The sequence below is a fragment of the Callithrix jacchus genome, chromosome 15, assembly GCF_049354715.1.
Source record: "Callithrix jacchus isolate 240 chromosome 15, calJac240_pri, whole genome shotgun sequence".
Lineage (NCBI taxonomy): Eukaryota > Metazoa > Chordata > Mammalia > Primates > Cebidae > Callithrix > Callithrix jacchus.
Genome location: NC_133516.1, coordinates 13,287,253 through 13,314,964, shown reverse-complemented (window position 1 = coordinate 13,314,964; position 27,712 = coordinate 13,287,253). Strand labels below are relative to the sequence as shown.

At 52.1% G+C, this 27,712-nt stretch overlaps 1 protein-coding gene and 1 non-coding gene across 15 annotated transcripts; both read right to left on the bottom strand.

Moving 5' to 3' along the window:
• Positions 1-358: 358 nt before the first annotated feature.
• Positions 359-22,182, bottom strand: EIF4G1 (eukaryotic translation initiation factor 4 gamma 1). Of its 14 annotated transcripts, none has more exons than XM_008981324.4 (34): positions 22,052-22,182; positions 21,181-21,237; positions 20,867-20,960; positions 20,495-20,581; positions 19,980-20,000; positions 19,221-19,397; positions 18,916-19,015; positions 16,815-16,927; positions 15,912-16,004; positions 15,641-15,707; positions 14,536-15,354; positions 14,186-14,274; positions 13,909-14,095; positions 13,696-13,829; positions 13,444-13,602; positions 13,091-13,279; positions 12,714-12,911; positions 12,355-12,501; positions 11,603-11,839; positions 11,349-11,453; positions 11,094-11,253; positions 10,782-10,882; positions 10,129-10,231; positions 9,779-9,881; positions 9,319-9,551; positions 9,075-9,193; positions 8,793-8,965; positions 8,103-8,228; positions 7,870-7,951; positions 4,939-5,037; positions 4,700-4,834; positions 4,499-4,580; positions 4,229-4,369; positions 359-978 (listed from the first exon to the last, which is right to left on the bottom strand). In XM_008981324.4, the coding sequence occupies exons 3-34, from the start codon at positions 20,924-20,926 to the stop codon at positions 797-799; spliced, it is 4,821 nt and encodes a 1,606-aa protein (XP_008979572.2). In that variant the 5' UTR covers positions 20,927-20,960; positions 21,181-21,237; positions 22,052-22,182; the 3' UTR covers positions 359-796. The 14 variants fall into 14 exon arrangements, with proteins under 14 accessions (XP_008979572.2, XP_002758172.2, XP_008979574.2 ...); XM_002758126.7 differs by having other exon boundaries at positions 13,091-13,276; XM_008981326.5 differs by lacking the exon at positions 19,980-20,000.
• LOC118148191 (small nucleolar RNA SNORD66) lies at positions 10,962-11,037 on the bottom strand. Its single transcript, XR_004734968.1, has one exon. It is a non-coding gene; the product is annotated as a small nucleolar RNA SNORD66 (small nucleolar RNA).
• Positions 22,183-27,712: the final 5,530 nt, after the last annotated feature.

Genomic DNA, 27,712 nt, shown 5'->3' with positions numbered 1-27,712 from the left:
GCATCCAGCCCCTTCATTTTACAGATGACACCTTGAATCCATAAAGGGATTTTCCAGCCCGAAACCCAAGAGCCTTCTGGGCACAGGGGCTTGAAGCATTCTGGTGGGAGAGCTGAGTCCAGCAAGAATGCCCATCACCAATCTCTCTTCTCTCCTGACCTGGAGGGCACCCATCAAGCCCACCTGAGGGCCCAGCCTTCTGGGAAATCTCAGACCCCTGCAATCATGGACAGGGGAAGAGGCAGGAGGGTTGCCAGGTTACAGGGAATAGCGCTCCATGCCAGCTCTGGGAAGGAGGATCCCCCACCTATACCCACCTTCTTTAGAGGGAGCCGGCCATAAAGCAGAGGCAGTGAGCTTAATTGAATTCATGTTTAATAATTACAGGCACCGTGCCCCCCCTTCCCCCTGCCCAGGCAGCAGCAGGGGTGGTGCAGGGGCTGGGGCATATGCCCCCAGCAGCGAGGACGGCAGTCCCGAGTGATTTTCAGAAAATAAAAAAAAAGGACCCCAGGGGCAGGCGTTGATGCCCCCCCCCAAAGACACACCAAATTTCAAGACTTTATATATAATATATCTCTGTGCCCCAGGGGGAGGAGAGGGACACCTGGCAGCATCCTGGAGGGGGGCCCCAGGCAGCCCCAAGCCATCCTGCCTCTTCAGCCACTTTATTAGTTCAGACACATCGCACTACGGGCACCCACTGCCACCGCCGCTGCCGCCCCCCTGCAGTCCAGGCGGCTAGCCGGGCCATCTGTGTGTCCGTGGGGCTCCAAGTCCCCAGCCCCATCAGCCCTCAGTTGTGGTCAGACTCCTCCTCTGCCTCACGGAGCCACTTGAAGAAGGCCGTGACAGATTTCAGGGCCACACCCTTGCCCTGCTGTTCAGCGGGGTCCTTGCTACTCTCCCAACTGTAGAAGGCATCCTCCTTCACCACGTCCTCGTCATACAGCGCGTCAAAGAACATCCGCAGCAGGTCTGCAGGCAGGCAGGACAGCAGTTAGAGGTGACTGGCCACTGCCACTCCAACCTACCCCAGGGACTCCTCCCAGGCTCCACTGTTCACACAAGCCCTGACACACCATCCTGACGTGTGCCTGATCATTCCAGAGTGACTAGGCCTCGGTTGGACAGGATGCTAATCTCTTAATCTGAGACTGCTGCACAGCAGTGAGTCACCTGGCCATCAGAAAAACCTTACAAACTAGCTCAGCCTCACCTTGGCAGCTTGAAACTTCTCTGCCCATGATATTTTTTTTTTTTTTTTTTTTTTTTGGAGACAGAGTTTTACTCATGTTGCTCTGGCTGGAGTACAATGGCACGATCACCCCAACCTCCTCCTCCGGGTTCAAGCAATTCTCCTGCCTCAACTGGAGATTACAGACATGCACCACCACACTCGGCTATTTTTGCATTTTGAGTAGAAACGGGGTTTCTCCATGTTGGTCAGGCTGGTCTCAAACTCCTGACCTCAGGTGATCCGCCCACCTCGGCCTCCCAAAGTACTGGGATTCCAGGTGTGAGCCACCGGGCCCGGCCCCCATGATGTATTTAATTGAGAAAACTATATTCAGAATTGGTACTCCTAAATTTAGAAAATTGCTAAAATCCTGTATGTATCATATGTAAACTCCTGTATTATCCTACATGTAACCTGAAAATCATTCACTGCCCCCAAACAGATCCTGACAACAACTCCTGATCTCAATTTCCCTTCCTTCCCCACACATACACACCCTCTCTCTGGCCTTGAGACTTTTGTGGATGCTATCCTTTGCCAGAAACTTCCTTCCTCGTGTCACCTTCCTTCAGGACTCAACTCAAGCATCACCTGTTCAGACCCTCTTTCACCCCAACCGATAGCTACTGGGTGGCCTTCCAAGCATGTGTCCTATAACCCTCGAAACACAACCTACCCAGTGCCCACATGGCACTGTCAGTCTTTCCAGACCAAACCCTCCACTTCTAAAAGCAAAGGGAGGCTGAGAAAGTGAAGTGAAAATCCAGGATAAGCCATCTCTGAGATGCTGCAAGCTATTCTGCAAGGCATGGCCAGCCTCAGGCACAAACTCTGCCTATGGGCACAGCCGTCCGCTACCCCCACCCCACAGCAATGGGCCACAGCAGAGCAGACCCTTCGCTTATCCCATCCTTATGCTCCAACTCCCACGCATACCCACCCAGTGACCCCATCTAATTGATTACACACTCTGCCCTGTATTTTCAAGCCCAAGTTTCTCCCACCTAAAAACAAAAAGCCCTGTTTTTAACCACTATCTTACAGCTAATAAAAGATTTTGTCTACATTTGATGTTTTCCCTTCTTCCTGTCTTAGTGAAATATTTCTTAGTCCTTTCCAATCCAGAATCTGTCCCCTGCTCCACTAAGTACTGATTTTGCCTGGGTGGCCTCTATGATTTGATATTCCAGAAGCCCTTCATTTCTAGGCCTGCTCCTGCCAACACTCACAGCATCATCTAGCATCATCAGCCACATCCCTCTCCTCAAATTTCTGTCCTTGATTCATAGGGGCCTGTCCTCCTTTGATCCCTGCCAGTGTGTCCGCTCCACCTCCTCAGGGCTGTATCTCAGGCCCTTGTCCCTCCCCCTCAGGCAAGCCCGCAACCTCCTCTGACTCCCACGAGTTACCCTGTGCCTGCAACTCACAAAGCTGCCTCCTGCCCTGACCTCTTCTTTTCTAAAAGGTCAGATACTCCAGCTGTCGAGCTGACATCTTGATTCCCTTACTCAGGGACCACAACTCAACTTGATCCAGCATTCCCTACCACAGCAAATGACACCACACTCTGTTCTTTAAACCCACCATGACTTAAAACCATCCTGCGAGTCATCCATGACTTCTAATCTCTCATGGCCCCTACTCAGGCCAGTGTAACTAAAAGCTGCCAACTCCATTTCCTAAGTATCTCCTGATCTGCCCTCTCTTCTCCACTGTCACCAGCAAGGCTGAGCCTCTGGTGCTAACAGTGCCACATTCCCTCACCCCATTCAAATCATCTTCCCTCTATGGCCAGGATGATCTAAAAACTAAAGTCCAATTCCTTTATGCCTTGCTTAAAATCCCACAAGGGCAGCCAGGCATGGTGGCTCATGCCTGTAGTCCCAGCACTTTGGGAGGCCAAGGTGGGTGGATCACGAGGTCAGGAGTTTGAGATCAGCCTGGCCAACGTGGTGAAACACCATCCCTACTAAAAATATAAAAATTAGCCAGGCATAGTGGCAGGCTCCTGTAGTCCCAGCTGTTTGGGAGGCTAAGGCAGGAGAATTGCTTGTGCCCGGGAGGTGGAGATTATAGTGAGCCAAGATTACGCCACTGCACTACAGCCTGGGTGACAGAGCAAGACTCCATCTCAAAAAACAAAAAAAAGAAAAAAAAAGAAAATTCTTGCCCTTAGGCCAAAGCCCGAACTCTGGCAAGGCTTACACCAGCCCTGGATGGTCAGGCCCGCATCCCTTTCAGCCCCATCTTGCCTCACTCATGACTGGTGGCTATGCTCTCCCACACTGCCCTCTCTTCAATAGTTCTCTTCCCCTGTGTCAAGTTCTTCCTACCTTAGGTAGAAAGCACACACATGGTGCCTGTTTCAAGCATTCTCCCCCTCCCCTCCCATTTGTTGTGGAGCAAATTCCCACTCATGACCCCTCAGGCCAGGTGTCCTCCCTCCGAGAGCACACGTCTTCCAGGCTCAGTGCTCACGTCAGTGCCACCTCCATGCCGGCACAGGAAGCTACTCAGCTTCCTCTGTGAGCATGCCGGTACCCTGACACACACCTATGTGCTGGACGCACAGCCTGAGTCACCGTCACCTAGACCTTGGCCTCCTAGTGTGGAAAACAGGGATAATACCATCCACCCTAAACATCTGTGAGGACTACATGACGCAAGGTAAGCGAAGAATTTCAGCCCTGTGCCAGGCCGGAGGGGCACAGTACCGGGAAGACGCTGTCATTTATCACCTCCACTGCTGGCATCAAACACATGGCTAGGCACAAAACAGGCAGTCGATGACCCTTCAAGGCTGTGGAACTCCTTCCACTTGGAGACACCACCACAAACGCAGGCAGAAGGAATGAAACCCTGAGGGCACTTTACTCCGCGATGACTCCGACCTTTCTTGGGTTGAGACCCTTCCATGAAGGTCCATGACTATGCCCTGCTATCTGACAGTCCCTCCACCCCACCCCGTGCCCGTGGCCTGGCTCTTACTGGGAGGCTGTTCTAAGGTCACTACAAGGGCCTGGAGGGCGTAGAGTGCCTGTAGCTCCTTCTGCTCGTCACACAGGTATTTCTGCAGCAGCTTCGCTCGCGCTTTCAGCACTGCAACGTCCACTCGGAGGGGAGTCTCAACTACAGGAAGACAGGAATGAGTGGAGCCGTGAACCCTCACCCTGTTTGGAAGAGGAGGCCAAGACTGACACCCACCTCCCTCCACCTGTCAGGTCCACCCTTGCCCCCCATCTCCCTGGTTCTTCTTACAAATAATTGCAGAATAGCAGACAGCCGTCATGAGGGCTCGAACTAGCGTGTTGGATGCTATCTGCTGCTCACTCAGGTTGACCTGTATGAGAGAAACAAATGAACCCCCAGTTCTGAATTGCGCCCTTCGTCTTCATCCCTGCTGCCCCCGCCCCACCCTAAGAACTTCGTCTCCTTTATCGACATCCAGGAGAAACCTACCTCTATCCAGTCCAACACCCGCTGGTTACTGCTGCCTTCCTTCAGCAGCTTCTCTAGCTGTCTGCTCAGCTCCTCAAAGGGGAGTGCCCTCTGGCCAGGGGCTTCTGACTCCTCGCCCAGGGTATACTCTACCTTCTGCGATGGAAAAGACCCACAGGTAAGAGGTAAGGTTGTTAGTGTCAGACAAGAAAGTCTGGCCAGCCTCAAAGGCTAGAATTAACCCACTGCCAGCCCCAAACCTGTTCAGCGACGAATGCACCAATGTCCTGGCCTTCGGGTAGAAATTCCTTCCAGCTAAGCCCAGCTTCTCGCCACAGCGTCCCCACCTTTTTAGGACCCTGGGAAACACAAGACCAACCCAACTTAGCAACGCTCTCTCTCTCTCCAAGGAGCCAACGGCCCTACCACATTAAGCCAACAAATATTTACTGAAAGCCTACTAGGTCCCTGCCAGGCGTTAAGGATGCTATCGAAGTACCAACAGGCACAGCCCTTCCATTCCTACAGTCTAGTGCAGGGCAGGCATCAGTCACATAACCACCCAAATAATAACTTGTTGGCCGGGCATGGTGGCTCACACCTGTGATCCCAGCATTCTGGAAGGCCAAGGCAGGTGACCTGCCTTGAGGTCAGGAGTTGGGAGACCAGCCTGGCCAACATGGTTGAAACCCTGTCTCTACTAAAAATATAAAAATTAGCTGGCCATGGTGGTGAATACCTGTAGTCCCAGCTAATCAGAAGGCTGAGACAGGAGAATCACTTGAACTCTGTGAGGGGGAAGTTGCAGTGACCTGAGATCGTGCCACTGCACTCCAGCCTGGGCAGAGTGAGACTCTGTCTCAAAAAATAAAAATAAAAAATAAACAAAACAAATGAAGACTAGTCCACCACAGTGCTGACACTAGGATAGGAAAAATGACCTAAGGGCCTTTAGGAAAGGACAACTTCTAACAAGTATGCTTGTTTCCCAAATCCAGAAAATCTTAAGACACAGATACACCCCATCCCAACATGGTAGAAAATCCTCATAAATCCAACAGTCTGAACATGTTTTCTGTAAGGGGCAAGAGACTATGAAGACATCACTCTTTTCTTTATAACAGATAAAATGATGGCACTGGCCCTTAGCAAGATCACTGCAGTTCAGATTTTAAACATGCCCATTTTTTCACGTTTTAACTAAAAGTTGTCTTACAGCTAATATATACCTTTTTTTTTTGAGATGGAGTCTTGCTCTGTCATACAGGATGGAGTGCAGCGCCTGATCTTGGCTCACTGCAACCTCCCCCTCAGAGTTCAAGTGATTCTCCTGCCTCAGCCTCCCAAGTAGCTGGGACTACAGGCACGTACCACCACACCCAGCTATTTTGCATTTTTAGTAGACAGGGTTTCACCATCTTGGCCACGCTGGTCTTAAACTCCTGACTTCAGGTGATCCATCCTCCTCAGCCTCAGCCTCCCAAAGTGTTGAGATTACAGGTGTGAGCCACTGCACTGGCCTGCATTTTAAAAAATATGACTGCAAGTCTTTTCTTTGAGACAGAGGCTCACTCTGTTGCCCAGACTGGAGTACAGTGGTGCAATCCCGAGTAACTGGGATCACAGGCCCACGCCACCATGCCTGGCTAGTCTTGTATTTTGAGTAGAGATGGGGTTTCATCATGTTGGCCAGGCTGGTCTTGAACTCCTGACCTCAGGTGATCCACCCACCGTGGTCTCCCAAAGAGCTGGGATTATGGCACCTGGCCCAGTCTTTTCTTTCTTAACAGTGCATAAAGGATGACTTATAATCTATGGCACATTGGAGTCGATAAAATACACAAATAAGGCCGGGCGCGGTGGCTCAAGCCTGTAATCACCAGCACTTTGGGAGGTCGAGGCGGGTGGATCACGAGGTCAAGAGATCGAGATCATCCTGGTCAACATGGTGAAACCCCGTCTCTATTAAAAATACAAAAAATTAGCTGGGCACGGTGGCGCGTGCCTGTAATCCCAGCTACTCGGGAGGCTGAGGCAGGAGAATTGCCTGAACCCAGGAGGCGGAGGTTGCGGTGAGCCGAGATCGCGCCATTGCACTCCAGCCTGGGTAACAAGAGCGAAACTCTGTCTCAAAAAAAATAAATAAATAAAGGAGTTGTTATGTCAACATCATTTAATTCTTTTAGATAGATGTGTACCAGGACAAGTTTTTTTAAAAAAAAAAAAAAAAAAAAAAACAAATAAGCATATTGAACTATTTGTGTATTTCTTTTTTTTTTGAGATGGAGTTTCGCTCTCGTTACCCAGGCTGGAGTGCAATGGCGCGATCTCGGCTCACCGCAACCTCCGCCTCCTGGGTTCAGGCAATTCTCCTGCCTCAGCCTCCCGAGTAGCTGGGATTACAGGCACGCGCCACCGTGCCCAGCTAATTTTTTGTATTTTTAGTAGAGACGGGGTTTCACCATGTTGACCAGGATGGTCTCGATCTCTTGACCTCGTGATCCACCCGCCTCGGCCTCCCAAAGTGCTGGGATTACAGGCTTGAGCCACTGTACCCGGCCAACATAACAACTCCTTTAAATCTCAAGTGTGATTACTCCAGGTTCCAGATGGCTGAACCCTTGAAACTGCACACTCACAACTTCTCCCTACCACTAAGTACTACAATCAACCTGCCTTTCGCCTTTACAGTCGCTAGTTACCAATTAACTTTTACATAGCTGCTTCAACACCCTTTGAGGAAAGCCTCCTGTCATGAATATTGTCGAATACTCCTTTGCAACCTCACAGTATTTAAGATACTCCACTCTACTTCAGCTATTTTATTTCACACTTTGCTTCACACTGTTTTCATCGTGCTGTCGTTTCTTCCTTTTTATCTACCAACTTGTTTCTTGTGTTGTGTTCACTGTGGTATCCCTAGTGCTTAGTATACGAGAAATGATCAAAACCCTAGCTGAATGAATGAAGGAATGAATACATCCATCATGGGCCTAGGATCTCAGCCATTCTCCTCTGGTCTTGGCCAGAACTCACGACGGGCACTGGCGTGCGGGAGACGGCCCACCTCAGTATTTCCTCTCCCATCACCATCACTCCACTACACCAATGGACCATGACGCTTCAGGGCCACAGCCAACAGCCAAAACCCCACCGCGGGAGGCGTCTCTGGGCTCCTGGCCCTCACTCACCATGCTTTTGCACAAGATGCCCAGGATCTCCAGCAACAGGGAAGCAGCTTTGCCCAGTGGTCTCAGAGGCTTTGTGATCTCCCTACAAGAAGAGAAAAGCCCAGTGTTGACAGCCTCCATGGTCCTCTCGCCACCACCCACCTCCCTCCAGACCAGGGTGTCCGACCCAGCACACTTCCCCACCACCTTTCCTCTGATCTTTACCTGCCCTAAATTCCACCCACGGGGCTTACCTCAACAGCTCCCCCATGGGCACCCCACCTTCCTGCAGAATGGGTGTTACCAGTTCCGCTAGGTAGAGCCACACGTGGGGGATGTCAATTTCCATGTCCTCAGCCAATTCCAGGATTTCATACAGCCTGCAAAGGGAATTCAGTCAGGGCATTCTAGGCCAGGTCCCCACTCTCCTTCTGGGGCAACATGGCATGGCTAAGTGATCAATTGTGGAGACCCCAGGAACATTTTCTATACGTGGGGACAGTTATCTCAAGCTAAGGCCACCTTTGTGTCCTTAGATGGTTTTCACCCCACTTAACCCCACAAAGCTAGGATGACCAGGAACCTATACTCTTTTTTTTTGGACAGTTTTGCTCGTCACCCAGACTGGAGTGCAACGGCACAATCTCACTCACTGCAACCTCAGCCTCGCAAGTAGCTGGGACTACAGGCACCTGCCACCATGTCCAACTAATTTTTGGTATTTTTAGTAGAGACGTGATTTCACCGTGTTAGCCAGGCTGGTCTCGAACTCCTGACCTCAAATGATCCACCCACCCTGGCCTCCCAAAGTGCTGGGATTCCAGGCATGAGCCACCACACCTGGCCAAGGAATTTTGCCCTTATGCAAGGTTCCAAGGGTCCCTAAAAGGAGGTTGAAAATTGTGGGTCTATAAAGGTGGGGGGCCCGGAGAAGTTGATCATACCCTTGGTAGTACTGAGCAGTAGACAGGTGTCCAGCACAGAGCAGCTGGTGCAGCAGCTGCCCCATATGCTCACGAGCAATGGCACTGCGCTCCAGCGTAGACTCGACACCATGCCGTACAAAGATGAAGAGCAGAGAGGGTGAGGCCAGTTCCTGCACACACTGTACTGCCTCCTGAGGGTGCAGGGCACAGCAGGAAGAGAGCAGTCACTGTCTGGCCCAGACGCCGCACCCTATGCCTGCCAGCATGATCCCTCAATCACAGATCACTCCCACTGCCTACCTTCATGTCATTGAGATGGAGGTATTCCTCAATGATGGCCTTGGATTTCTTCTCTATCTCCTCCTCAGAGAGTGCAGCCTTCGGGGGATTCACTGCGGGTAGGGTAGCTTCTCGCTTCACTGTGGGAGGAGAATACAGATTAGAGAGACTTTTCAGTCTTCCCAGCAAACAAGATTCAGAGCTCTCAAAAAAGCTGGTCCCGAGGCAGCCACCTTTCCCTTCCATTCCTCTCCCAGACTCTCACCGGCATCCCGCCCACGGTCCCGATCCTCTGTGAGGCTAGCTGCCTTTCGCAGCCCCTCAGGCTGGGAGGGCCGTTCTCTACTCCGCTCCTCCACTTCCTTGCTGAAGCTCCGCTTGGTAGCAGGTGTCCGCGCACGATCAAGCCGGTCCCCACGGTCCCCTCCCCGTTCACTCCGATCTAAGCGGTCTCCCCGGTCCCCAGCTTTCTCGCCTCGTTCCCGGCTCAAGCTACTCCTGGAAGACAAGCACATTTTCACTGCCTTGCACTGCCCAGGCACCCATATAATTACACAATATGCTGAGCAACTGCTGGGCCTTCTTCTTGGCATAATTAATGTGCCCCAATCGAACCCAAGGGCTCTAAGCAGGACAGGCATGAAGAATTTCCATCCTACAGCAACAACCAGAACCTAATCACGGGACCCCCAGTGTGAAAAACGAAGACTTCGAGGAAACCTCACCTCTGTACCACACGCCTATTATCTGTGCTTTCTGTGGGTACTGCTTGTTGAAGGGCTGAGAAGCGATTCAAGGTACTAGTAGCTGGGCGAGCAGCCTCTGATGCTGGGGATGCAGAAAACCCGTATTAAAATATTTTCCTCCCTTCCCACATTTTATCCACTATTTGCCATTTTAGGAAACTTGGTCCTAGTCCCAAAAGCAAAGCAATTCAATCCCTGGAACAATTCAAGCCTCCTCTATTGCCTGCATTGCCTAACTACCTCGTACTGAAGGCCTCCCTTCCGGGAAAGGCTCTGTTCTCAAGGGAGCTCTGACAGACAACCACCCAGCTCCTGACACTGCCTCATACCTGCGTCTGAGGGCTTGGCTCCGGAGCCTCCGCTGCTGCCCTTGCCCCAGCTCAGTCGCCCTCCAGGTGCAAAGAGTTGGTTGTTAGAATCTATAGAGCCAGGCTGAAGGAGAAAAGGGGAGTAGAGTGATAGGTCTAACCTGGCTGAATCCCTTAGCCAGCACCACCATATGCAGCCCAAGAGCGAGTAAATGGCCCAGAGCAGGGATCAGAAAATCTCTTTCAAGAAATGGCCAATCTCTATTGCAACAACTCAATTCTGCCACAGTAGCACGAAATCAGCAGTAGATGACAAAGAAATGGTTGTGACTATATTCCAATAAAACTTCATGGACACCGACATTTTAAATTTTACTTAATTTCCACAGCATAAATTACCATTCACTTTTTGATTTTTCACTTTAAAATGTAAAACCACGACTGGGTCCTGGGATATATGAATGGGTTGGATTTGGTGTGTGTGTGTGTCTGCCAAACACTGCCCCAGACTCATGGGAAATCCACCCTCCCTCTACAGCTGGCAGTCCTGTCTCTAGCAATCCAACCAGTTAGTCTAAAAGGAAACATTCAGCTGTCACCTTGTCAACCTTAGAAAAGTGAGGGGACTAAGATCTAAACCTGAGCTGAATCACCCCCTCCCCCACACACCGCACCTTGGTGATCTTGGTGAGTCGTGAGGTGTCAATGGGGCGGCTGCCTTTGCTGATGGGAACTGTGTTCCAGCCACCATCATCCACAAGTGGAAGTCCACGGCCTGACACAAAAAGAGGGGCGTACTGAAATAACAAGGAAACCCTAGCAGCCCCTTCCCCTGGGGCCACCCCCAGCCTCCCTTCCTCAGATCCTCAGTTCCATCATGGGGTCTCAGTGGCCCAGACACGTGGCACTAACAGGAAGTCATCAGAGGAAAGTATAACCTCCCAGTCCCTTCACTGTTCCCTTCCCAATCCCAGCCTGGAACTCACTGATGGGAGGGCCCGGGGGGCCACCCCGACGCTTGTCGCTGCCCTTGGCCATGAGCTGCTGCACTTTGATGTGCTCCCGGTGCTCTTCCATCTCGGCCTCCTTGTGGATCTGGTCAATGGTCTTGGGACCCTGGTCACCTCGGCGCGGCACCCAGTTGCTCTGTGGAGACAGAGAGCCAGTCACGATGATGTCGGTGAAGGTCAGTCAAGGCGGTGTCAGAAGCTGGAGGCGGAAGACTGGCAGGGCACACATACCCCTCGCAGATCTAGCACGTCCTGCAGCATAAAGCGGATGCGGGACGACGTCTTCTTTTCTTTAATGATCTTCTCCATCTGGTTGAAATACTGATCCATTCGGGGCTAGGGAGGAGCAAAGGCATCAGGCCAGGAACTTCTCGTCTCACCTGTAACTGCAGGCCCAGCCCCTCCTCAGGCCCCCAGCCCCATCACTATGGCTCAGTGAGCCCCACACGTTTCAGCCCATCCCCACGAGATGCAAGGACCCGTACCTTGGCTTTTTCAAAGTCTAGGTCTTTGCCAATAGTGGTGAGCAGACGGCAAAGGCACTCCAGGGACTCTTCGTCGTGGTTCTTAAGCAGTTTGACCACACAGTCGTGCATTATGGCCTCTGTTAACATCTTCAGCTTGAACAACTCTCCAATAAACTTGATATTCCCTAAAGAGCGCCGCCGGGCTATGTCCCGAGCCTCTTCCAGCTCTTCCTTCAGGCGTCCTCGTTCCTCTGCCTGCCATTCATGGGACAGGGATTGTCAAGAAGAAAGCCAGCCACTGGGCTAAAACCCTTTTCTACTATCTGGATATCCAAACCCAGCAATAAGCACTCAGTCCTGAGGCAGGCTGGCTGGGCACAGTGGCTCACACCTGTAATCTCATCACTTTGGGAGGCCAAAGCAGGTGGATCACTTGAGACCAGCCTGGCCAACATGGTGAAACCCCATCTCCACTAAAAACAAAAAAATTAGCCAGGCATGGTGGTGTGCGCCTGTAATCCCAGCTACTTGGGAGTCTGAGGCAGAAGAATCACTTGAACCTGTAAGGTGGAGGCTATGGTGAGCCAAGATCACACCACTGTACTCCAGCATGGGTGACAGAGCATGACTCTGTCACAAAAACAAAGGAAAAAAAGGTCCTGACAGAGCAACTCCCAAGACACCACTATCTCCATTCCAAACTCCGCAGCTGAGCAGCTCTGGCTGGGGGAAGGCGAGCAGAGTGGAACCGGCAGCGGGTTTTCTCTCACCGTAGCAGCTTCATCCATCTCTTTTTGCTTCTTCTCAAAAACCTCATCATCATCTTTGTCTTTCTCAAACTCCTTCTGACATCGATTCAACAACAGCTTTCGGAAGTTCACAGTCACTGTTGGCTTTTCTGTAGTGGGCACTTTCAGCTGTAGGTGAGAGAAAATGTCACACTCAGAGCAGTCCAGGGCAGGGAAGGCCCCCCAATAGTCTTTAACTACCTGACCCTGGAAGATCCCTGGCCCCAGCTCTGCCTCCTTCCAGCTGGAGGGGCCCAAGTTGGAGGGAACCAAGAAGCTGGACTCAAGGGAAGAGAAATGAGCAACTAGACCACGAGACTTCGAACCCAGTGGACACTAACCGCCATGAGGCAGCGGCACATGTTGGCATAGGCCACAGAGAAGTTGGGCTCAGAAATGGCCTTCTCAAAAATGAGGTCAATGACCCCTTTGAGGCGTTCCTCGGTGTCGATGGCCAGCTGCGTCACTTGCTTCATCAGCTGCTGGAACATCTGGGGTGTCAGCTTATTTAGGATGGAGCGCACCCTGCGGAATAGGTCCTGGAGGGAGAAGAGACACGAGTCCCAGTGATGGCCTCAGCATAGCCCGTTGGGTCGAACCACAGAGGATAGCAGGGACTTAGGCATGACAGATGCTGGTGATAAAGAGAAGCAAAGAGGACACAGATGGCAGACCTGAAGAAAAACGGAGGGAGATGGAAAGCAGGCCTCGCCAGTACCTGGGTTTTGCTGCCGTCAGCATCCTCTTCCCCTCGATCCTTATCAGCTGCCGTCCGCTTACTGCTGGGTTTCCAGGCTTTCTCTGCTTTGTTTAGTTTTATATCTTCAGTCATTAACACTGTGGCAATGATCTTGCGTGGTTCCTTTCGGGGGCCCTGCTGAGAGCGCCGGGGTCCCAGGCCAGCCTGCTAAGCAAGGAATGAAGGTAAGAGGGACATGGAACTAGTCAGTGCAACATGTGACACCACTACTACACACCTCCAGGGCCAACCTCTCCCCGCCAGCACTGAACACAAGGGAGTCATCCACCCCCACTCCTTGCCCACCTGCCCCTTTACCCAGCCCCACTCACCGGCCCTCGGGGCAGCTCCCCACCTGGCCCACCCCTTGGGGGCCCACGGGTGCTAAGGGCTGGCCGGCCAAGGTTGGCAAAGGATGGAGTGAAGTCTGGACCGCAGTTTATGCCTTGCAGTCTAGCAGGATCCAGTGGCCGCAGTGGTGTTTTATTGGCCTGCGAGAAGACAGGAAAAGGTCTCAGAAGCAGGCTCCTCCCCAGTCCATCCAGCGCAAACTTACCCTCCCCTCCCCGACTCAAGCCACCAACCTTGTCCAGCACCACATCACTGATATGGGGCAGACCCTCTGGCTTCTGCATACTGGCAAAGATGAACTGAAAACCAAGCAGGAACTCACGGTCGTAACGTTTTTTCTCCTCCAGGTTTAGGGGCTTCCACTGATCTGCAAAGAAGACAGAATGAAGCATCATACTGCCTCCCAGTAAGAAAACTCACCATTCTCAAGCCTTTCTTCAGCATACCTGATTTATATTCATACTTCTGTTCGCCAGGCTGGATGTTCTCAGCATTATGAATTTTGTCTTCCTTTGAGTCCCAGGTCTCATCTGCTTCCTCGGGACGTTGGGGCACACTGCTGCCCTCAGACTCCGGGCCTGGATTGCTGCCTGCGGGAGGCTGATTTTCCACCTCTGGTACTGCCGGGTTTGCCTAGAACAGAACATCCAGTTTAGGCTGCAGAATGACCGCTGTTCCACACCTCAACTCAGTGTTCTCCCCTCCCACCTTCTGCTCCCTTACCTCCTTGAAGGCATCCAGAAGGTCTCCCACAGCCTCCTTCTTATTTAGCTCCTTAATTTTCCGTCTCCTCTTTGGCACAGATACTGCCACTAATTTAAAAAAATAAATAAAAGCACAGGTCTATGCCAAGGTTTTAAGGAGCATCCTTAATCCCTGGGAAATAAAAAGCAACCAAAGCACAACACCCGCTTCCATCACCCTCTTTAGGTGTGAAAGTCCTGAATCCAATTCTTAGATTCCACTGCAGGCCTCCTATAACCCAAACGCACAGCAAAAATGGAAGGTCATCAAGGAGGGCGAGGAACCATGTCCCCTAGCCAGCCTACCTCTCCTGACCAACCACACCTTACCTTGGGTGGCTGCTGCTGCCTCCAAATTCTGGGACAAGTTGGCTGGGACAGGGGTACTCTCTTGGGGAAGCAGTTCCTCTCCTCCCTTCTCACTCTCAACTTCTCCTGCTTCTCCTTCCTCCTCCTCTTCTTCTTCCTCCATTTCCTCCTCCGGAGCTGGGGAAGTAGCTGAAGGAGCCATAGCAGGAGTGGCAGAGAGGACAGTGGGTGGAGTCACTGATGCTGTGACTTCCTTGGCCTGCTCCTCTGGCTCACTGACTGGGCTTAAGTCCACAGCTGGTGGCGAGGGGGCTCCGTTGAGCAGTTCCTCAGGTTGGACAGTTGGAGCGATGGGCACAGGGGATTCGGAGGGGCAGGCTGGGGGAGGAGCAAGCTCTGGGCTTAACTCCACCTCTGGTTCCAGATCTTCAGATGGGACCATGCCATTAGGCTCATGACTTTCCACTGTGTGAGATGCCAGAGGGTTGGAAGCCTGGAGAGGACTGGAAGAGAACTCAGATTCTGGAACTGGTTTGCTAAGTGTCACTTCTACTTCCAGTATGGGTTCGGCGAGAGGAGTGGGTTCTGGAGAGAGGCAGTATGGCTCCCCAGTTTCACGGGAGATGGGGGCTGATTCCTCTACAGACATTTGTATCATCCCCGTTGTCACAGTGTCCCCAGGAAGAGAGAGGACTGCGAGATTAGGCTCAGACCCCGGTTCCAAGATTGGGGATGGCGATGGGGTCGGAGAAGGTGATGAAGGCTGGGATTCTGAAGGGCTGTGCTCTGGGCCAGGCAGCCCTGGCCGGTCAGCAATGATTGCTCCCTGTGACCGGTCATCTGCACCACGGGAAAGAAGAATGAGTGACTACAGGCAAGTCCTTCACTGCGGCTGTTCCCAACCTCCCAGCCAAGGCATTCCCAACTTGACACCCCCCCCATCATCTTTTCCCACCTAAGCTATACTTCCATTTTCATCCAAAATCCAATTCACCCTCAAAATTCCACAACCTGAAATCTAAGTCATTCTTCTCTGGTACCCAGTTCAAGACACTCAACCACCCCAGCATTTAAACTGTCAACATTCCTTTTCCACATAAAAGCTCCGTCCCACCCTCTTACTTACCTGGCCGGACAATGACAGCAACCTGGGGCGTCTCCCCATTAGCTTGAGGCTCCAGACCGCCTCCCGTCTGCAGGACACAAAGGGTTACCAAGTTTGCACTGAAGAGTCCCAAAACCCTTCTTTACCAGAGCCATTTCTACTTTAGCTCTGCCTAGAAATCCAGGAAAGCAGGGAAATCAATCCCTTAGTTGAAAGAAAAGATCAAGGGACTTGGGAGTCCAGGGCAGAACAGACATCCCAGCCAGGGTATCGCTCAGAAAGCAGACAGTACCTGGGGAGGGGTGGGGGTGGAGGCAGTGCGGGCCCCAGACATGATCTCCTCCGTGATATCCTTTCCTCCTTGGTTTGGATCTCGAATTCGGATCTGGGGAAAGAAAGCTATGGGATGAGTGGGAAGCAGGGGGAGCCCACCTCTCCACCCTGCCCCACACTTAAGACTCTAGGCCAACTCCCCAGCCCCCACTGGGAAGCAGGTGGGTGGATACCAGAAAGCCCCTGAGTTCCACTTTCAGCCCATCTGGCTGCTCTTGTAGTCCCTGACCTGGCTCCCACCCTTCAGAGACTCTTGACCTCACAGAGCAGCCCTGAACATCACAATGCCCCTCCCTCCCTCATCCCTACCCCACTGGCAGTCCCCAAGTCAGAGGCTGCATGCCCTGGGGCCCAGGACCCCCACCTAGCACCCAATCGGCTCACTTGTAGCTAGTGTGCCTGATCTCTGGGGGCAGGGCCCAGATCCAGTAGGTGGAGCCAGGGTGACTCAGCGGCTTCCCCAGCTCTGGCACCCTATTCTGGGCACCACGCCCAGGGCTTGAGGACTGAGCAGAGGCGGAGGCCTTGAGAGCTTCCAGGACTAGGGTGGGTGGGGGCTGGGGCCACAGAAAACAAACCATTTCCAAGGCAAGCCACCAGAAACCCAAAACCAAGCATACTTCTTCCAACCCCCAGCACCCAGGTCTCACAGGAACTTCCTCACTAGCAACTTCAGTCTTCCCATGACCTGCTTCTATGGTGAAATCTTAGAATCTCAATCAAAAGAACCCGAGCACTCCAGACCCCATTCTCGGCCCACTCCCAGGTCCTTCCTCCTCAAGTCACTGTGCAAATGTCCCAGTAGCACCTGACCTTGATTTTCCCCTTCCCAGATGTCCCAGAGCCCCTTGCTGCTACTCACCGTCTTCCGCTCCCTCTTGGGAGCAATCTGGGGTGGCTGGTTCATCAAAACTGGGGCGGGGGCCACACCAGTGGGAAACTGCTGCACCCCTTGGGCTGGATAATAGGCGCCAGCTTGGGGGAGGGGGAACAGAGAAGAATGGAGGTAGCGTCAGGACCCAAGCATACACTAATGCCTGCTTGAACACCTCCAACCCCAGAACCTCTCATCACCCACAGCCGGCCCCTGGCCCTGCCCTGCCCTCCTCCTCCAGGGAATTAGGTGTCTGTCAAAGCTGGGGAACCAGTCTAAACTGCATTTACAAGAATTCCTAACACTGACACACATACATACACACACACCCCCCTTGCAGGCAGGCACTCTTTCCCCACCACATGCCAGCAACCAGGAGGATTTATGTCTGTCCTTCTACCGTACGAGGTACTCTGGTGTGTTGTACACACACTCTGAACCTGAAACAGAAGCAGGTCTTTGGCTGGGAATGAAAGAGATGTGCCAACCCTGTTCCACTCAACTTCAGTCTAGTTCCTGTCTCCAGCCCTTTAAAAAGGAGCAAAGAAACAAGGTAACATTATGAACTAGGCTCGGGATGAAGAAAAATTAATTCCTTAAAGCAAATTATCTCTTAAGTGGGGTGCGTCTTTTTTTTTCCTTAAAAAAAATTTTTTTTTGAGACAGAGTCTCACTCTGTCGCTAGGGTGGAGACCAGCGGCATGATCTCAGCTCACTGCAACCTCCACTTCCCATGTTCCTGCAATTCTCCTGCCTCAGCCTCCCGAGTAGCAGGGACTACAGGTGCCCACCACCACACCTGGCTAATTTTTTGCATTTTAGTAGAGACGGGGTTTCACCATGTTGCCCAAGCTGGTCTCGAACTCCTGAGCTCAGGCAATCCACTCACCTTGGCCTCCTAAAGTGACGGGATTATAGGTGAGAGCCACCTAGCCTAGCCAAAAAAATTTTTAAGGCTGGAATACAGTGGCACAGTCTTGGCTCACTGCAGCCTCCATCTCCTGGGTTCAAGAGATTCTCTTGTGTCAGCCTCCTGAATAACTGGGATTAAAGGAGTGCACCACCACACCCAGCTAATTTTTATATTTAGTAGAGACAGGGGCTGGGCGTGGTGACTCACACCTGTAATCCTAACACTTTAGGAGGCTTAGGCGGGCAGATCACTTGAAGCCAGCCTGGTCAACATGGTGAAACCCTGGCTCTACTAAAAATACAAAAAATTAGCTGGGTGGGGTGGCACACACCTGTGCCACTACACTCCAGTCTGAGTGACAGAGCAAGACTCTGTCTCAAAAAAAAAAAAAAATCGTAAAATTTAGTAGAGACGGGGTTTCACAATGTTGGCCAGGCTGGTCTCAAACTCCTGACCTCAAATGATCTGCCCACCTCGGCCTCCCAGAGTGCTGGGATTACAGGTTTGAACCAGCATACCCGGCCCCCGCCTTAAATTTTAAAATAGAGACAGGGTCTCACTGTTTCCCAGACTGATCTCGAACTCCTGGCCTCAAGCAACCCTCCTGCCTCCCAAAGTGCTAGGATTACAGGCAAGATCCCTCGCCCAGCCAGAATGCATTCTTCAATTTCATCCCTCAGTTCCACTTTGACAAGCAGAGTGCTTTGTTTATATTTTGCATACATATAAACAAAAACATACATGTATGAGACATTCATACTCAAAATTTTTCCTGATAGGTGATCAAAAAACTTGGAAGCCACTGCCATAAAGAACAGACTAATCCTTTCCTAGAATGTAAATAAAAGGTAGCTACAAAAACCCCCCAAATCTGCGGTACATGGGCTGTCACCCGCGGAAGTAGTGTCACAGGAAGAGCCCACCAACAGCCCTGAGGCCAGCGCCCGGTCCTGCATTCCCTGTGGGGAAGACTTTAACTCTCTCGGCAACAGAATCAAATTTTCTCCCCACAATCAACACCAGTTAAATATTAAGCACCAATTCCTACCACCTATTAATCTTATCATTTTTACACCAAAAGCCAAGCCTAGGAAGGGGCTTCTGCTTTAGAAACAGTAGATGAGGTTAGATGCTCCCTTGGACTGGTTCTCACCTCTTACTCCCTCCCCTGCTTACCGTAGGTCCCAAATTCTGTCGGGCTTGCACCTGGATAGAAGCCTGGGGCTCCTGGCTGCACAGGGTACTGCTGTGTCGGGACAACATACGTGGAACGCCCCTGGTCAGGGAGGGGGAGAGAAGGAGTGGAGGGAGCTATGAGTACCATATCAGACTCCAAAAAATAACATAGGTCAAGACAAGACAAGCCAACTTTGGGCAATGACCAGAAGGAAGTCCCACATCTGGAAAAGGGATGGAACTGGAGGGTCAGGGTAAGGGAAGTGAGGGTCTGTGTCTTCCAGCCTCCAAGCCTCCAGCCTCACCTGTCCAGGGATGTAGTAGGCCCCCTGGGAGGCTGGGTAGGAGATCTGGGAAGGGATCATCATTACTTGGGATCCAGCAGGGTACACATGGGCAGCAGGGCCAGGGCGGGCAGGGGCTGCACTCTGCACTCGGGAGGCTGCACTGCTCGGGGGCTGGGCCCGGCTAGGGTAGAAGTGCTGTCAGGAGGGAGGAAAGCAGTTGGCATTGTAAAGAGGAGGAAACGGACAGAAAACAGCCACTCCACAGTGTCTCTATGGCCTGGAAAGAAGCACTGTGGGCTTCAGAACGTGGAGACAAATCCTTCCAAGACCACTTGACTAAATGGCTAAGCGGCTTCTCGTACGCACACACGCCCTCCAAATTCAGATGTACTTTGCATTCTGCATAGACTGACTCTCACTGCTACGTGTACTCCGGTCGCCTCTACCAAACTCGCCCTCCGCAGAGGCTTCCTAGCACCCAGATGCATTGTGCCCGAGTAAGGCATGTTTCGGGCAACATACCCCCAGCATGCACTGCTCCCCATAAGGCAACGAGGAGCTAACCATTACATGCAACAGGCTCCCCGTCCCCAGATACGCTACTCGCTCTTCAAGATGTAGCCCCTAACATGCATCACTCAGCCTCCAACTGAGAGAACCTGGACACCAAACAAGTTACCACCCTGAAGACCCCCATTCCCTGTGTCTAGCCCCTGACTAGAGTGGAGGGTAAGGATGAGACCAGGAGATGGTCCAGGGTTAGGAAAGGGGTATTACCTGCAGAGACCTGAATCCTCCCTGAGAGCACATGGGGACAGGAAAGAAGAGAATTATCCCCCAGGTGATGGCAGGGGGGAGGGAATAAAGGCAACAGGACAGGACAAGAATCTTCCCACTTAGTAAGGAAGAAGTTGGGGAACAGAGAATGGCAAGGACCAGCTGGAGTGTTTACTTCACCACAGTCCAAAGAGAAAGCAGAGAGAGGAAAAGAGCAATGGCAACCTCCAGCAAAAGGAGCAAACAGGAGAGCGAGAGCTGGCAGCAGGGCCCAAAGCATCTGCCCCCACTTCTCAGAGGCACCAGGATCCTGGTAATGCCACCCTCATTGACCACATACTATCCAGGGGGCCAGCCAACGTAAGTAATCAACAGGGCAAGGCGTAGAGCCGCATGAAAGAACAGAGAATGAGGGCCAGATACGCGGCCTCCAGGGTCCATCCTAGGCCTAAACTGGCCAAAGCCTTCCAGTACTCCCACCCAGGCCCCCTACTACCCTCCCCACAGCCCCTCACCTGGCGGGGCTGAGAAGGCGTGTTCATTTGTGTCGCTTGTGGCGTACTGAACACCACCGGCGCTGTCTGCCCCGGGGGAAACGCTGGCTGAAGGGGGGAGACCAGAGTTCAGCAAGAGGGGCAGCCCAGGTGGGGCAGAAACCCAAGCTGGTGAAATAAGGGGAGATCTGCGGCTAGAGCCTCAACAATCCACATACCCCCTCCCCGTGACAGCCCCCGGGGACAGCCTAGAGGCCTTGTCTCAATTTGGCAGCAGGCGGCTGCACTTTGCCCTGACACAGATGGGGGTAGGAAAATCCAGAGGCTGGAACCTGTTCCTGCCCGACTGCCTGGCCTCCCCACCCCCACCCCCGTTAATGACTCCCTAATTACCTGTGGGAGTCCGGGGGATGGGGCGGGTGGGGGGCCTGTGGACTGTGGAGCTTTGTTCATTTCATTTGGTGCCACATCAGGGTCCCCCCAGCACCTGTTGGGAAAGAGTGGCGCTCAGGAAGAGGAAGGGACCCCAGCTTAAGGCAAATGGGGCAGTGGAAGGGCTGATGCAAGGGCTGGGTCCCATACGGAGCCCCAGAGATGCCAAGAGGGTGAAGAAGCAGAAAAGATACAGCCTGTCCCCACCAACATGCTGTCACACCCGCATCACTTCCAACCACCCCCTGGCCTACTGAAAGAGTCCCCTCACTCACCCCCTCGGTTAAGAATAAGTCCACGGTGCGGCCTACAGGTTCTGGGCATCCGAGAGCCTGGGGTTGGGAGGTGAGGGGTATCAACCTGGCTCCGCGGGGCCCAAGACCAACCAGACCGGAAATTCCAGGTCTCGCTGGCACCAGGCTCCCGGATCACGAACGGAGCTAGCTGCTTCGGCCGTGGTGTACCCACCCCCCACCCGGGGACACCGAGCTCGGGCCTGGCCCAGGGGCACACAAGGTACGCCTGCGACCGGGTAACCCGCACTGGGCCAGAAGCGAGGCCTGCCGCCGCCCAGGAGCGTAGGCCAGGAAGGGCGGGAGTCAGGCCCTAAAAGGCCAGCCGGGTGGCGGCGGTGGAGGAGCCGGCTTCAGGCAAGTGAGGGTCGGCCGGGAGGGCGGGCGGGGCCGGGGGCTCCTCCCTGCCCGCCGCCACCGCCTCCCTCCCCTGCGCCCTCCCTGCGCAGCGCGGGCCAGTGCCAAAGAACAACGTGTCACTTCCCGGCGGCCCGGCCGCGAAGGGGGAGGGGGCGGCGGGCCGGGAGCCGGGGTGCCTGCGCCCGTGGGCCGCCGGGCCTCCTCGGGCAGGCCGAGGTGGCATTTCGCGACGAGGAACCCGGCGCCCTCCCAGCCCGCGGGGCCCGCATAGTCAGGCCCTGCGCTCCCCACCCCCACCCAGCAGTCAAGCCCGGCCGGGCTAGGCACACGTGGGCCAGGGATCGGGGCCCTGGCGGGCCGGGGCCGGGGCTCGGGCCGCGGGGCCAGGACGCCAGGGCGGCGGCGCAGGGTGGCCGGTCCCGGCCCGGATGGCGGCGGATGCGGGGGGGAGGGGGTGGGGGGGCCGGGTCGGGCCCGGACATGGCGGCTTTACCTTCAGTCTCCTTCAGTCCGCGCGGCCGAGCCCCACGCAGCCGCACAGACGTAGTCCACAACCATTTCCGGCTCCCCGCACAGATCCCGCTCGGCGGCCACCGCTTCTCCGCAGGCGCAGCCGGAGCCCCCACGTGACCGGCGCCGAAGGCGGAGCCGCGCCCGGCGCCCGGCGCCGCGGAGCACATGGGATTTGCCCCGCCCGGTCACATGACAGCTACAGCCCGCCCCCGTGTCCCCTCCCGAACTTTGAAACTCCCAGACCGACTCCCCTCTGCGTCTCCCTCTGTTCCGCGGTTCTTTAGTTCATTCATACTTTAAGCAATCGTTTATTGAGTGCATACTAAGTAAGAGGCGAAGTGCTGGTTGGGGGCTGAGAATACTGAAATTAAAGACTGGGTCCTGGCTAAGTAAATGGTGAGAGAATACGGATTATACAGGCTTTGAAAAGAATGTAGGTCATTGAAAAGCCTATAACAAAAGAAATTAAAAGGATAGAAACATTATAACTAGACAAGTAGTATGAGATTTGTAGTTTAAAAAGATCACAGGTGGGCGTGGCGCTCACGCCTGTAATCCCAGAACTTTGGGAGGCCGAGGCCGGCGAATCACCTGAGGTGAGGAGTTCGAGACCAGCCTGGCCAACATGGTGAATCTACTGAAAATACAAAAATTAGCCGGGCATGGTGGTGGGTGCCTGTAATCCCAGCTACTCGGGAGGCCGAGACAGGAGAATCAGTTGAATCCACGAGGCGGAGGTTGCAGGGAGCCGAGACCGTACCATTGCACTCCAGCCTGGTCAACAACTCTGTCTCAAAAATAAAAATAAAAAATGGCCAGGTGCGGTGGCTCACGCCTGTAATTCCAGTACTTTGTAAGGACGAGGCCGGCGGATCACCTAAGGCCAGGAGTTCAAGACTAGCTTGGCCAACATGGCAAAGGAAACCCCATTTTTACTAAAAACACAAAAATTAGCTGGGTGTGGTGGCGCACGCCTGCAGACCCAGCTACTTGGGAAGCTGAAGCAGGAGAGAATCGCTTGAATCTGAGAGGCGGAGGTTGCAGTGAGCTGCGATGACACCATTGCTCTTCAGCCTGGAAGACAGAGCAAGACTCCATCTCGAAAAACATAAATAAGGCCAGGCGTGATGGCTCGTGCCTGTAATCCTACACTTTGGGAGGCAGATGGGGGGAGATTACCAGAGCTCAGGAGTTCAAGACCAGCCTGGGCACCATGGTGAAACCTCATCTCTAGTAAAATACCAAAAATTAGCTGGGCGGTGGGCCCCTGTAGTCCCAGCTACTCTGGACCTGAGGCAGGAGGATTGCTTGAATCTGGGAGGCAGAGGTTGCAGTGAGCTGAGATGATGCCATTGCTCTTTAGCCTGGGAGACAGAGTGAGACTCCATCTTTAAAATAAAAATAAATAAATAAAAACCATAAATAAAAATAAAAAATGACCATGCATGGTGGTTTATGCCTATAATCCCAGCACTTTGGGCGGTCCAGGTAGTGATTCATAAGGTCAGGAGTTCAAGACCATCCTGGCCAAGATGGTGAAACCCCATCTCTACTAAAAATATGAAAATTTTTATGCAGTGGCTAACACCTGTAATCCAAGAGCTTTGGGAGGCCAAGGCAGGCAGATCACCTGAGGTCGGGAGTTTGAGACCAGTCTAACCAACATGTTGAAACCCTGTCTCTACTAAAGATACAAAAAATTAGCCAGGTATGGTGGCTCATGTCTGTAGCCCAGCTACTCAGGAGGCTGAGGCAGAATCACTTGAACCTGGGTGGCGGAGGTTGCAGTGAGCTGAGATTGCACCACTGCGCTCCAGCCTGGTGACAGAGCAAGATTCTGTCTCAAACGAAAAGTAAAATAATAAAAATTATAAAAGTAAAAAATAAGGCTAGGCACAGTGACTCACACCTATAATTCCAGCTTTGGGAGGCCAAAGCAGGTAGATACCTGAGATTAGGAATTCAAAACCATCCTGGCCAACATGGTGAAACCCCATCTCTACTATTAATACAAAAATCAGCCAGGTATGGTGGTGGTTAGTGATTCCACTAACGTATAATCTCAGTTAGTGGAGAGGCTGAGGCGGGAGAATCGCTTGAACCTGGGATGTGGAGGCTGTGGTGAGCCGAGATCATGACTGCACTCCAGCTTGGGCGACAGAGTGAGACTCTGTTTCAAATAAATAATAAAAAAGATCAGACACTTCCACAGAGGGGCAAAAGCATAAGGATGGGAAGAATAAGGACAGAAGAGAAGTAATTGTAAAACTGACAGCCAAAAGATCTTGGAGGCCAGAAGGGACCATCATCCTAGAGCCAAACTCATAGGTCAGATAGCTTGGGTTTTCATCCAAACTCTGATACTTATTACCTGGCCAGAATTTGTCATCTTTCCCTACCCAATGGAGTCCCCCAAACATATTATTGCTTACATAATGGATAGAGCCCAATCTGAAAATCTAGGATTCATCCTACATTCCTTCTTCATCCATACTACATCTAATAAGACACCAGGTCCTATTGGTATTTGGATCAAAATCAAGTCCTACTGATTTTATCTTTTAAAAAATCATTCCTCTACCCTTCCCCTTGTCCCCACTTCAACTGCCCTAGTTGAAGCATTCATTTCCCTTGTCTGCTCTCCCGTCAGTCCTCTGGGGTGAGCTTTCTCACCCAGATAGCTGATCATGTCACTTTTCTGCTCTCAATGGGCCCCATTGAGAGATATTGTCAAATTCTTAGCACAACAAAGCTCTTGTAAACCTGGTCTAAGCCTGAATTTCTAGCTGTAACTCCTACTACACTTTTCCCTGGCCCCTATACACTTAGCCAAACCAAATTATTGGTAAGTTTCAGAAAATAGCGTTTCCTCCTTCTTGCCATTGCTACTCCCTTAGCTATATTCTGCCTTCTTTTTCCTCTGTACAACTTATCTTCCTCTAAGTATAAGCTTCCTTAAGGAAGTCTCCCCTGACTGCCCCAGGCACTCAGGCTCCATCTCACTGATCCCAGGGTACCTTGTTCACACTCTGGTACAGTATCGATTACAATTGTTTTCATCACTGCATTGAACTTTTTGAGCATAGAATTATTTTTGCATCCCCATAAATTAGACTAATGTCTGATATAGAGTAAGGCTCCACAGCTGTTCACTGCTGAAGGAAGTACTAAAGTATATAAGTAAATGTGAAAGGTTAAATGCCACTATGAAACTTTTTGAGACAGTCTCGCTCTGTTGCCACGCTGGAGTGCAGTGGCATGATCCCAGCTCACTGCAACCTCCACCTCCCAGGTTCAAGAGATTCTCCTTCCTCAGCCTCCCGAGTAGCTGGGACTATAGGCACGTGCCACCACCCCTAGCTAACTTGTGTTTTATTGTTTTTTTTTTTTTTTTGAGACGGAGTTTCACTCTTGTTACCCAGGTTGGAGTGCAATGGCGCGATCTTGGCTCACCGCAACCTCCGCCTCCTGGCTTCAGGCAATTCTCCTGCCTCAGCCTCCTGAGTAGCTGGGATTACAGGCATGTGCCACCGTGCCCAGCTAATTTTTTGTATTTTTAGTAGAGACGGGGTTTTACCATGTTGACCAGGATGGTCTCGATCTCTTGACCTCATGATCCACCCGCCTCAGCCTCCCAAAGTGCTGGGATTACAGGCATGAGCCACTGTGCCCAGCCGAAACTGTCTTATTCTAAATCACAGTCACCAAAATCACAATTTGGGAGAGAATTATCCCTTTTAGTTCACAAATCACTTTTTAATTTAACATTACTACCACTGGAAATCAGGTAAGGCAACTACTATATCCACATTATATAATAACAGAGGCTCATCACACATGCTAACTTGAAGATTATGGCAATCACAATAAAGGGGCTCAACAGGTCCACCAGCTCCTTAGTCCTGTTTCAACCTTATTCAAACTGCCAAGATGACTCAATCCGAAATTGCTGATGTCTCGTGTCTGTAATCCCAGCTGCCTGTGAGGCTGAGGTGGGAGAATCACTTTAGCCTATAGATGTTCAAGGTTACAGTGAGCTATGGTCATGCCACTGAACTCCAGCGTGGGCCACAAAGTGAAATTTTATCTCAAAAAAAGTTTAGTAATAAAACAACTGGGCCAGGAGTGGTGGCTCACGCCTGTCAACCCAGCACTTTGGGAGGCTGGGGTAGGCAGATCATGAGGTCAGGAGATCAAGACCACCCTGGCCAACATGGTGAAACCGTCTCTACTAAAAATACAAAAATTAGCAAGGCATGGTGGTGTGCACCTATAATCCCAGCTACTCAGGAGACTGAGGCAGGAGAATCATTAGAACCCTGGAGGCGGAAGCTGCAGTGAGCCGAGATCATGCCACTGCACTCCAGCCTGGGTGACAAAGTGAGACTCTCAAAAAAATTAAAAAAAAAACTGGCCAGGCACACTGGCTCATGCCTGTGATCCCAACACTTTGGGAGGCTCAGGCAGAAGGATCTCTTGAGGTCAGATCAAGACCCCCCACCTCTACAAAAATAAAAGTAGGCCAGGCGTGGTGGCTCATGCGTATAGTCCTAGTTACTACTTGGGAGGCTGAGCCAGGAGGATCACTTGAGTATAGGAGTTTGAGGCTTCAGTGAGCTCTGACTGTGCCACTGCACTTCCCACTGAGTGATATAGACCATTTCTAATTAAAAAAAAAAAAAAAGTCCTTTGTGGTGGTACACACCTGTTGGGAGCGGGAGGGTCAAGCCTTCTTGAATCCACTTTCTACAAGGACATCCCAGAAGTAGATGTTAACATGATCAAATCCCTCAAATAGCAGCCTCCCAAGAGGGACAGGGGCTGCAGGAGTTCAATCTGTCCCTTTCATTTGGTAGCATGTAAGTCAAATTAGAAGTGTGAGGCTGCCCACTCTTGGCCATCTTTAGCCCAAGGTCAGGAGATGACAGGCTTGAAGAGGGTGTATTGGTGGTGGAGGGTAAGCGTGGGGGTCATTTACATGATCCACAAGCCCCCTGAAAAGTTGTTTGGAAGAGTTTATGTAAAAAGATCCGGCTGGGTGCAGCAGATCATGCCTGTAATCCCAGCACTTTGGGAGGCCAAGGCAGGTGGATCACCTGAGGTTGGGAGTTCGAGACCAGCCTGACCAACACTGGGAAACCCCATCTCTACTAAAAATACAAAGTTAGCTGGGCGTGGTGGTGGTCGCCTGTAATCCTGGCTACTTGGGAGGCTGAGGCAGGAGAATTGCTTGAACCTGGGAGGTGGAGGTTGCGGTTAGCCGAGACCGAGCCATTGCACTCCAGCCTGGGCAACAACTAAAACTTCGTCTCAAAAAAAAAAAAAAAAGAAAAACAAAGAAGATCCACTGGCTGGGCACGGTGCACACGCCTGTAATCCCAGCACTTTGGGAGGTTGAAGCAGGTGGATCACCTGAGGACAGGAGTTCAAGACCAGCATGGCCAACATGGTGAAACCCGCCTCTACTAAAAATACAAAAATTAGCTGGGCGTGATGGCACAACCTGTAATCCCAGCTACTTGGGAGGCTGAGGCAGGAGAATGGCTTGAACCCAGGAGGCAAAGGTTGCAGTGAGCCAAAATTGTTCCACTGCACTCCAGCCTGGGTAAACAAGAGCAAGACGCTGTCTTAAAAAAAAAAA

Excerpts from the sequence above, each read along its gene's own strand:
- EIF4G1 (XM_008981324.4), bottom strand. The coding sequence starts at position 20,926 with ATGAACAAAGCTCCACAGTCCACAGGCCCCCCACCCGCCCCATCCCCC. Across the intron at positions 19,398-19,979 it reads GAGGATTCAGGTCTCTGCAG|CACTTCTACCCTAGCCGGGC; the intron begins GTAATACCCCTT and ends CCCTCCTGACAG. Across the intron at positions 12,912-13,090 it reads CTGACGGCAGCAAAACCCAG|GACCTATTCCGCAGGGTGCG; the intron begins GTACTGGCGAGG and ends TTCTCCCTCCAG.